This window comes from Akebia trifoliata, unplaced genomic scaffold (genome assembly GCF_017979445.1).
Source record: "Akebia trifoliata isolate Shusen 1 unplaced genomic scaffold, ASM1797944v1 Contig00027_ERROPOS204421, whole genome shotgun sequence".
NCBI lineage: Eukaryota > Viridiplantae > Streptophyta > Magnoliopsida > Ranunculales > Lardizabalaceae > Akebia > Akebia trifoliata.
Window position 1 is genome coordinate 177,070 of NW_028236800.1, and position 12,285 is coordinate 189,354.

General features: G+C 35.1%; 1 protein-coding gene across 1 annotated transcript; it reads left to right on the forward strand.

Annotated features, from left to right (window-relative positions):
* Positions 1–895: 895 nt before the first annotated feature.
* Positions 896–2,672, forward strand: LOC147382101 (putative galacturonosyltransferase-like 3). The gene has a single exon (XM_086429564.1). It carries the CDS (start codon positions 1,122–1,124, stop codon positions 2,181–2,183), a length of 1,062 nt encoding a protein of 353 aa, XP_086285690.1. The 5' UTR covers positions 896–1,121; the 3' UTR covers positions 2,184–2,672.
* Positions 2,673–12,285: the final 9,613 nt, after the last annotated feature.

Genomic DNA, 12,285 nt, shown 5'->3' on the forward strand with positions numbered 1-12,285 from the left:
CTCTTTTCAAAAGTCAAAGACAATTATTTGTCATTTACTTACTATATTTAATTTAAACAGTCATCTTTTCAAACTAAAGACAAATGTTTGTCTTCCATTTACATTCATCTTTTTCTCCTTCGCCTCATCTTCCCTAAAGGGTTAATGAACAGTGACAGTATTTTTTCGACGATCAAACGACAACATATTCTCCGACATAGATAAATCTCGCTTCGTCCCTTCTTCTTTTCTCTCCCATTTTCAATCTCAACCCAAAAACCCTTGATTTTTCGACTAAATCATGTTTTTCTTGAAGGTTTACTTGATACAGATTAAAGATGAATGAACGAACTTGTGCAAATAATCAGAGTTTTTGAAATAAATTGAAGATGAGGGATTTTGATATATTTTGCAATTGGATTCGAATTGAATAATATCGGATATCACAAATCAAATTCGAATCGGATAATATCGGATATTTAATAATTCATTTGGATGCGAATTTGAATATTGATTAGTGATTTTCGATCGGATTCGAATTTGTATTTAAATATCAATACTTTTTTTGGGATTCGAATTTGGATATAACAATATCTGATCGGATACCTATCTGTTGACAGACATAAATTTAATTGCTGAGCTAGGCATAAAACTCGAATCTTTCTTCAAGGATTGTTAGAAGTAACGAATTTGAACCATATTCGGCGCATAGGTCCACTTAGAAGTTGACCAAAAATATAACAGGTGGCATTTACTTTGAAGGGATGACATACTTAGCTGAGAAAATTTACTGCATAACACACCAGTTTTTTACTTAGGCCACCTCATTAATTATTAATATGATAAACATGCTGAAGTGCTCTAATTAAAAATTGATGTAGCAAAATAGAATCCTTCCTAAACAATTTTCTCAGCCAAACCTGTGGTGCCAGCTACGCACAGCATCATAAAATCTTCCTACTTAAATAAAAACACTCACAGAAAGACAGAAGACGCGTCTTTCCAGCCTGGCTTGCCACCTTTTACACACATTCTCTCTCTCTCTCTCTCTCTCTCTCTCTCACAGATCGAGTAAGATTAGATTACAAGCAAACAAACCACCACCACACCACCACGAACACCAACGTGAAGCAACACCACCAATGTCTCCACAAAACCAATGTCCCCTCTATCTCACAGTAACACTCACACATGTTCTACTAATTTTACTCTCCTCCACCACCTCTGCCACCAAATCTGGTGGAGATCTCCCAACATTTAGAGAAGCCCCAGCTTTCCGAAATGGCATCAATTGCCCCAAAATAATCTACTCTTCTCTCGACAAACGCTCTCACAATCCCCCAATCATCCACATAGCTATGACCCTCGACAGTACATACCTCCGTGGCTCCATCGCTGGAATCCTCTCTGTTCTCCAACATGCCTCTTGTCCAGAAAACATAGTCTTCCACTTAATCACATCAAATCGACGCTCAGATCTTCGCCACGTCATCCTCACAACCTTCCCTTACCTCAATTTTCATCTCTACCTCTTCGACACCAATCTCGTCAGAGGTAAGATCTCTTCGTCCATCCGTCGCGCACTAGATCAACCCCTCAACTACGCTAGAATTTACTTAGCTGATCTCTTACCCAATGGTGTCCGTAGAATTATTTACTTTGACTCTGATCTTATCGTAGTTGACGACGTGGCTAAACTATGGTCCATTGATTTGGGTTCCCATGTTTTGGGTGCACCAGAGTATTGTCACGCTAACTTTACCCATTACTTCACTCAGAAATTCTGGTCAGATCCGGTTTTCTCTGTAGCTTTTAGAGGTCGTAAGCCTTGTTATTTTAACACGGGTGTTATGGTGATCGATGTTTGGAGATGGAGAGATGGGAAATTTACAGAGAAATTAGAAGGATGGATGAGAATGCAGAAGAGATACAGAATTTATGAATTGGGTTCTCTTCCTCCATTTTTGTTGGTTTTTGCTGGAGATGTGAGAGGGGTTGAACATAGATGGAATCAACATGGACTTGGTGGTGATAATATTGAAGGATTGTGCAGAGATCTTCATCCTGGTCCAGTTAGTTTACTTCATTGGAGTGGTAAAGGGAAGCCATGGCTTAGATTGGATTCTAAACGACCTTGTCCGTTGGATAGTCTTTGGGAACCGTACGATCTGTTTCGTCACGCATCATTGTTTTCTGATACTTGAAACACTGGAACAATTCTCATTCTCATTTTCCTCTTTCTCTCTCTCTGCTCGAGCGAAAAAGAAATGCAGAGACAAGGACAAAAGAACGTTTCAGTGATGGGGGGTGGTTGGATTTTGTCTTGTCTGATCGAAGCATCAGATCGGACGGTTGAAAGTAAATAAAGAGATTTTGATCTTGAAGAATGTACGGTAATGATTAAATCTATGTTTTATAATACTTAATTTGTCGTTCGGCTACAGTGTAAAGATGGTGGGGTTGGGGGAGCCAAAGTTTTATAAAGAAAAAAAATTATTTATTGAGAAAAGATTCTTGGCAAGAGGCAAGTTTAGTGTATTTGGAATTTTTGTTTTCAGATAGATGATTTAGAGATGCCCCCTCAGAGATACCTTTGTGTTATCAAACTAATAAGATGCCTCTTTTCTTATAAACTATGAAAACTATCTTTTATGTTTTATTTTTAAATAAAATACTTGGATTGGATTTGTCAACCGAGAACCAGTCATTTTCAAACGCTTCAACTTCTATGACAAATTATAAAAATTATTATTTTTATCCAAAATTTCATTATCTTTTTGGATGCATAATTACACCAGAGACACACATGGATTGAATGGATAAGACGTCCACCAGTCCATCATTAATTTGAATGATAAATACCAAGCCATTAGATACCACTTGTCAATTCAATCGAAATAACTCTGGCTGAAAATATAGGTGGCGCAAGAGCACTCGACTGAAACTTAAAATCAACCCACTTGTACTGTAATCATTTGGAGGGAAAAGTGTAGATCTTTAAATCAATTGGTTTAATTAATGTTCGAGATCCTCTAAAGATTTTTTTAAGCGTAAAAGTTGCATGAAAAACCAATAAAAGAGAAATAGTTAAGTTATATGCTAAATGATAATGGAAAAGATATTTTAGATATTAGTAGATTTAGAAGGACAAAGAAAACCTATAAAAAAAAATAACATATGTGCCTACCATGAGATTAGCAATCACCATAGCAATGGACGCGATGCTTTGAAGAATTTGTCCAAAATCTATTAAAGGAAGGGAAACTGATATATAATTTGTGGTCGTTGTGCTAAAAAGAAAAATCCTAGCAGAGAGAAGAGGGCATGCAATACCAATTTAGTTTCTTTTCTTAAAAGTAATATAAGTGCATTGTCTTGGTTAATTAATGAAATTCTTGGTATTCCACATCATATAATGTCTCATTCATTAAATGCTGGGAAAAGTTGAAAAATCGTGCGGAAAAAAAAAACCTAGAAGAATTCTTGCTCGACTCGTTGATTTTGTGTATGTAGAAGTGGATAAGTTGGTACAAGTAGGGATTATAAGGGAAGCCAAGTTCATAGAATGGATTGCCAATGTAGTGTCTGTGTAATGTCCTGTTTGGATGTGTTGTTGGATAGAATGGTTGAGTTTGGACTCTTATCGTTTATGAATGGTTACTTGCGATATAACCAAATCCCCATGACTTTTGATGGTGAAAAGAATATGGCATTCTATATAGACATGGGAGTTTTTTGTTATATGAGGATGTCGTTAGTGTTGATGAATGTAGGAGAAACCTACTAGAGATTGGTGGAAAAAATGTTCAAAAAATAGCTAAATAGACCATAGAAGTCTATCGTAGCGCCCATAACTAAACATTCTAATGATCCAATGTAATAAATAAAACATTTTTAATTAAATAAATAAGCAGTAGAATTAAATAAAACCTTACTAGTATTAAAATCAAACATAGTAATACGGTGCTAAGAATAAAACAATAAAGAAATATATAATATAAACTCGGCAACATGCCACCAACAAAAAATAAAGAAGAGGTTACTCCTCTTTCTAACACATAATCCACTCTCAATATTCGAACTTAACCCTAATCTACCGGATCACATGGGAAGCTACATTCTCATAATAGTATCCAAGTTTTGCTTCTGGAAGAAAGTCTACTCGAGGTAGATACTCCTCAAAAGGTTCCTCTTGACTCTCTTCATCTAATGGTAAGTTTGAACTTGAAAATGTGGATAGGGTGAGTAATATAGGTTATCTTAAAGATTCGATAAAATACATGTGTATAGATGTGAGGTTCAATGGGTTTTAACCTTATCTTATTGGGAATAGGAGTTGTCACCATTTAAAGAGTTTAAGGTGTGAATAAGCATCATAAAAAAAGTTTTGAAATCTATTTTTTTTTAACAAATTAGCGATTCAAATATGTTCTAACCTATGATATTAAGGGTAAGGAGGTTTGGTGGTAAAACAAGGAAGGTGTTAGACACCTTGTCTAACCCAACAAGTTGACGGTTACCAAGTATTGGTCAAAAGTTAAAAATAGAAAATTGATTTTCTGAGTTGTAAGTGAAGAGGTATGTACAAATGCATAAACACATATGCATGTCCCTTAACTTGCATGTAGGTGTTGTAGATACCCAATTTTTTACTTAGGCCCAGATTGAGAGCATCAAGAACCTTCCGAGAATGGGCATGACCTAATGTATTTTTCAAAAGGTTTTAAAACCCATCTTTCGGGTAACTATATGGTCTGAAGGTCATTTTAAGAGGGAATTTTAAGTTTGCCCGAACCTTACCGTCGGTTAGGTCATTTTTAATTTTGGAATGACCTCACCAATGCCAGAAAAAGTTTTGGTATGGCCAAACCTTAGCTTTGGCTAGACAATTTTTTTAGCTTGGCTGAACCTTAAGTTCGGCCAAGGTTGAATTTTGGTTAAATTTAGATTGGCTCAACCTAAGGTTTAGCCAATTCTGTTGGGCAGTTATAACCCATCTAGGCTCGAATTTTCTTAGAGAAAATGACCCCCCTCATCCTTTTCCTTCATGACTTTTCCCTCAAGAAATTTCACCATTTTACCTTTTTATCCTTGCATTAACTTCTTAATGATTTTCCCACATTGGTCTTCAGGTAATTTTTCAAATATTTTAACAAAGACTCTTGGTTAAGATTGATCACCACATAAGTTCACTTACCACTTTAACCCCATCTTGATAAAACTAAATGGAGGTGATTTACTATTTTGCACATTGATTCTATCTTCAATTCAACTAACTTTCCTATGAGCCAAGGTAATTTGACAATTTTTCAAGGAGTTAAAATTTTATCCTAGTAAAAGAATTCTCTCGAACTTGTGTACAAAGACTATATTATCCCTAGGTTGTTAGAGAGTTAGCTAGGTTAAATGACTAGAAAGTCTAAAAACCAACCACATAATTGCATGTCATATAGTCTAATTTTCTTCAATTTGACTCAATATCAAGGTTCTTGGACCATTCTAACCTCCATGAAGAATTATCTAGAACTTATGGGCTTTTACCCTCTTACTTATTGATAATCATGATTAGCAATACCCAATAAAGTGTAAAAACTATAAAGGCCACGAGAGGAGAGGTAATTAAGGTCTTCTATTGAAATTTTAGTCAGAAGAAAGTCTAAATTTAAAAATCAAACTATCCCCAAGGGTCTCCCAAAATCCTATAAATAAGATACTCATTCAAGGTAAAAGGAATGAGCTCATTTGGTGATCCAAAATTCTGCCCAAATTTCTTTCTAGTCTCTCTAGCTTTCCATACCTCCCAAAATTATGTCCAACTAGTCTTCTAAATTAAATAAGAAAGAAGGAAAAGAAGAAGATTAAGGTGGGAGAAGTTCTAACACATACACTGTGACGCCCCACCAAACGCTAACATAAATCTCAAGGCCGTCTCGAGGTACTAGGTGGCGCCTCGAAATTTCGGAATGGTCTCCTCTGTTTATGTTAGCGTTTTACGGAACTCAAACCTGATAAACAAAATCCAAACAATCTTGTATAAAGTAACATATCCATAATGAATAAGAAATGGAAGACGATAGATTTTATGAACAACAAAAAGCAAGGTCAGAGTTGTGCAAAAGGGATAAAGTTATACAGGATTACAAAGTTTTCCTCACTCTAACATAGACCTAGCACTCGGTCCCAAAAACATAGACCTCTCCTAGGACGAACAGACTCCAAGTAGAAGTAGTCATGATGTTCATCGGGTAACGGACTCTGGTCGTCGATCTGACCGACTAGATGTTCCTCAACGAATGGCCCAACACTCGCCTCCCCAAGCACAGGCTCTGCAACTAAAAAAAAGATGGAAAGAAAGGGTAAGTAACAATGGTTACCCAGTAGGTCCACAAACAATTCTTACTAATAACCTCACCTAACGTGATCGACTAATCATACTGCATCATTTCAAAATATGCAAGTTTTACAATTGAAACTACGATTAACTGGTACATATAGCTAGGGATGAGCAACTAAACAGTTTAAAAATTACACATAGTATCAATCATCCATACTCATTATACATTTTTCATTTATGCAAATATAGTTAACAACACTGGAATAGTAGACATGCTTTTCAGTTTATAATTCGAAATATAACACAGATACATAATACAAGTGGTGGAGTAATGAAATTTGAGCATTGGGATTCACGACTGGATTGCTCCTAGTCGGGACATGATGTTACAACATAAATCTGACTTTTAGTTCCTGATTTTATGATCGATCGCTACGCTTACCACACTGGTGACTATTTATCCGGCTCAGGCGGGCCGTTTGACGTGACTGTAAGCAATGAATCTCTTTTCGATGTGTCAGAACATTTGACTACTACTAGATTATTAGTGATCACTGACCAATCATCTTCGTCTATGCCTATCAAGCATGCATGTGATTCCCAAAATAACACTCCACTCGTATACGACCACTTTTACAATATACGTTCACTGGTAAAGATAAGAAAGGAATGAACTCGGATTCCAGTTGTGACTCCACTCTCATACGCGTCCCATACCACTTATGAACTTGGTGGTCCCTACCGTACATTCCAGGATAGTGCACCCCTCCGGATGATGTGACGCACTATCCCTTCAGGCATTCACAAACCTTTTAACAGCTCACAAAATAGCTACGTATATATATGATTTTTCATTTAAAATAAAAGAGAAATTAATAGAACATGGTTGAGAATGGATATCCAGTTCCTACCATGCAATTGTGGCCACCCGGCCTAAAAATAAATAATAGTACTCAGCACACGCGCTAATATAATCGTAAATAAACATGCAACCCTTTCATTAATAACCTGGATATCCTTTCACCAACCTACATACAACATACAATGTAAAATGCAGACATCACCTCTCGGGTGTGATTATGACATTTTATCGATTCATCCCTTTTCCCATTCATTCGACATTCTCACTTTTCGTCTCTTCAAGTCAAACCATTCATTTCTCATCTTTCAAAGTCATTTTTGGTCTTTTCATCGAAAACATCAAAGTTTATTCAAAACAAGGTCTCGACGATGCACTGGACCAAAGCTGTTGAAAATAAGGAAAGCTGGTGAAAATTTGGCTAAGTGTCGGAAACTCAATTTTTCAAAGTTCTCGAAATTGAAAACGGGTTTTTCGAAATGAAAGTCTCGATCACGAAATTCGACACCATATAGTTTTGTAATCTAATTCAAAGAAATACGAAAGTTATTACATTTTGAAAATTTGTTGAAAACGTCGAAAACTACATTTTGTTCTTGAAACTAAAATTTGGATTTTGATCATTTGAGATTTGGATCTTGAAACCATTCCCATTATTCCGAAATGGGGGGTAAAATCTTAATTTCATTAAAGAACTTAAAGTAAACATTTAATTAAATATTTTTAAGGAAATAAATGGTGAGAAATCAAGTATATGGTATGAGGAGGGCAACACAAAAGACAGAAGTCAGTTCTGAAGAACTATTTCTGTCGGCTGATGGTCGATGGCAGAACTAGGATTCTGTTGGTGGGACCGATAGTATAGCTTTCGACAGATGTTGGTGGGACCGACGCCTCCTGTCGACAGCATAAAATTTCACGCGAGCTTTGGGTTCATCGGTAGCAGAACCCTAATTCTGTCAGTGGGACAGACATAATGCCTTCGGTAGGTGTCGGTGGCACCGACCCTTCCCGCCAACCGCACTGAATCCTTACTCGAACTTTCGAGTTTTCGATTCCTTTTTCGGATTCTTCTTCCACTCTTCGAATCATTCAACTTACCCACGAGTTTATGGTTAAAACTTGATAAAACATAATCAAAACATCTACTTCTACCATAAATTTGAAATCAAACAACAACTTTCTACGATTTAAATGCAAACAATAAGTTTTGTTTCAAAACCTAAATGCACATTTCAAAATCTAAAGTTACCAATAAGAATTGAAAGTCCCCTACTTGTTTGTAGACACCGAAAGTGATGTACTCGCACGATAATTAAGGTTGGTGGCAAAAGAGTCGATGTTGAATTGAGTTTGACGCAAAGTAAGCGAGGGTTTACAACTCCTTCGACAACGACAATCTCCTTTGCTTTCACAAAGAAGGGTGGACCTAACTCTTACTTGATGGAACCCTCGGTGAAAATGTGTTAAGATTCACTCGAGCCACACGATTGAATTTGATGGAGGATGGGGAAAACAAATGAGAATGGGTTAACAAGGAGGGTGAGGTTGTAGCTATCGTTGTAGCCGACAACTTTGTCTTCTTCGTCGGGGTTCAACGGTTATTTGTTCTCAACAGATCTTGAGGAGAAGAGAGGAGAACCTAGGTTTGGGAAAATCTGAGTTTTGGGTGATTTGAAGAAGAAAGAGAATGACTTAAAATAAAATCACTTTCTTTTATAACAAGGGCGAGGGCATACTTGTAATTTTCTTATTATTTCTAGTTACGATCGTAACTTGACTATCCAAACTCGAAAAATGACAAATGAGTATACCATTTCGAATAATTTTTCGTTGTGATCCTAATGGTGTGGTCGAATCTTCCTAATTCTCCCTCTAACAAAAATTCTCTATTTTGAGTCCCGCTCAACACGAAATTCGAGGATTTGTTAACTTTTTCACTTGATCTTGAATTCAAACTTGCTTATAGGCTAAAGTATATATTTCAATTATTTTGAAACTAATGACAAAGTCGATTTTTAACAAAAATGAACATAGCATAATCCGAGCACTTTACTCTAAGTTTCCTTTTTAGAATATTCTTCGAATAGATACTATCTTATCTCTTCAAGATACGAGTTAAAAACACGGGGTGTTACATATACACACACACCCTCTCTAATATCCTATTCTCACTCTTCTCTTATTTACTTTTCAAGCAATTTTCTCTAGTTTGTTATCATGTGTTTTAGTGTAATAATGTAGATTTACATTTCCTAGCCTCAAGACTAGGGGATAAAGAGTAATTCCTCCTAGTAAGGTCATCTCCTTCAATAAGTTCTCTTATAGCATTAGAAATAGTTTGTTTGTTTACTTTTATGAAATTTAATTTCTTAGTGTAAATGTTTTACATTCTTGCAAATTAAATACTTAGAATAGTTTTTCTTACCTTCTTGATGGTAATAGAGTTAGAGAGTAAACCCTCTTGGAGGTAATCTTCTGTTGTTAAGTCTATCATTTGCATACACTCACTTCTAAAATTTCTATAAATAAGGGTGTAAGTCCTTATGGGTTTATATCCATCCTTTAGAACTAATAAAAATGATTATTCTCATATGGATAACATCTCATACATAAACTTTTGACCTTTTCATGATTTTGTTCAATTAATGAATATAACTTATGGTTCAAACCAATGAGAAAAGCTCCTAAGGGAGTGTATAAGCTAGATTTGAAGCTTCGAGACTCTTAATGATGAAATCCAAGTGGATTCTTATCAAAGTCCCAAGCTCGCAAAAAAAAAAAATTCAATAAGCACCCACTTCTAGTAAGGGCTTGCCCATCATTTTTTTTTTTCATTTTCTAAGTCGAACTATAGGTTTTTGCTTCTTAACTTTCTCTATAATTCCTTCTATTTTCAAAACTAAAAAAATGGTTTCTAATCTCATCACGTAGTCAATCCATGGTAACCATCCTTGGATGGGAGGGACAAGGTGTCTAACACTTTCCTTGTCCCTCAATCGAACCTCCTTACCTTAGTTCTCTAGGTAGACTTTTTTCCCTTACCCATTGGATATGTCAGTCTCTACAAGTCAAAGAAAATAGATTTTTAAAAACTTTTTATAGTGTCCATTCACACTTTAGTTGAATAGTGGAGACTTTTTGACTTGTGTAGATGAGATCAAATCTTCCCAGAAATTTCGAAGCCCACGTATCTACATGTGCCATCAGAAAGGTAAAAATTGAGTGTTCCACTTGTTGAGAATTTTTGTTTACTTTGAGTTTGAGTGTCAATCTAAGTAGATTTTACTCTTTAAAGACTCCAGTCTTTTACTATAAGAATTTGTACTCACATATGAGTTTATTTTTGCTGGTGAAGCTCTAAAAATGCATCCATGGATTGGATGAGTCTTTTGAAACTTTCACCTTGTGCACGAGTATATGTCTTTAAGGAACTATTTTTCCTTGGCTTAGAGTGTTAAGTGCTTTAGGACGATTTACCTTCTTTAACTCATAGCCATTTTAGAATTAAAAAGAGAGAGATGTATGTGCAACAATGTATGCATGCAATGTTCCACATGGAACTTATTCATGGACTTAAAAAAAAAGAAATATTACCTCATATTATGAGGGATTACTCTCTTCCTCCTTAAGATTCAAAAAGAAAATTATATTACTTGCTTGGAATTGAAAGTACTTGAATGTAAAGAATTGAAAGACAATTGCTATTAAAATTAAATATTCCTTAAGGAATTTATTATGGACTCAGAAAAAGGGAACTTTACATCACAAGTAAAGGATTACTCTTTTCCTTCTTAAGCCATTGAAATAAAAAAAAAAGTACACTACGTTACTTTGACATTTAAAGTGCTTGAAAATAAAGAAAGGGATAGATAGAAGTAGGATTTGGGCGATGTAACTAATAAAAATATAATTTAAAGGTTCTCCCCCCACCTTGGTTTTCTTTATTTGTTCTTCCTTCTTGTTCTAGGCCTTCTAAGAGTATGAGTGTAATATCTTAGAAATTCATAACATATCTCGAGGGATTCTGATTGATGGTTAAGTTTGGATACTTAGTAATAAATTTTATATTAGAAAACGATTCTTGAAAATTAGAGAACACCATTAGGTACGTATAAAAAACTTACCTAAAATAGACTATAAATTTGCAAAAATTGGAGTCCAAGGCATAGACTTTTAAATAAAAATAAATAAAACAAAATCAAAAATGATATTTACATCCCTAAGTTACTATAAATATCAAACTTATTAGAAATTTATAGTTTTTCATTTTTTTCTCCAAAGAAAAACTCAATCCTAACCTCCTTAGAGATAGAAGATTCAACACTCGATGAAAGAGGAGAAAAGTTTCCTCTAGTTAAGGACTTCGTGTGGAATCCAAGGAGATTGTGATTTCTTTAGAGATGAAGATTGAAAGTGAATAAAGAGGGATATTGAGAATTGATCTCAGAGCCATTGAATAGTAGAAGACGCTAAACAAGTAGGAACTCTTCCCTTCTACTATTTAAGTACTAAGTTTTTAATAAAAAATCATTTTACATCCAAGAAATAGATTTGAGTTTTAATCTAAGGGAACATTCTTTAAAAATCATACATGATTAGATGATTTCAATCCTTGATCTTATTTTTAATTTGTAAATCTTGTGTTAAAAGTTAGAAAAAGTTTAGATTTATTAGTTTTATGATCATGTACAATTGATAAAAAGTTGGAATGGATTGTGGGTGAGTTTGAGGTGAAACCAAAGAAGAAGATGAAAAATTGTTACGCTCGCTCGATCCAACAATGCTTGGTTAACCCACCTATCGTCCCATAAAGGATTGCAGAATGCATTCCTTTCAGGTTCGATTGACCTAAAAAAAATTTGATTGACCGACCTCGGTTGCCCAACCTATCGCCTGATTTACTCTTGGGTTCGATCGCCTGACCTACCGATCGGTCGACCCTATACTAAAATGCCTAGTTTAACTTATTTTTAGCATAATTTTTTCCCACCAATATGTGCATTTTTTAGCTCCTTATTTTCATTAAAAATATTAAGTTTTTTTAATAAAATTTTGGGATTACCCCCCATTTGAAAACAATGAGAATGGTTTAAAAATCCAAATCTCTATC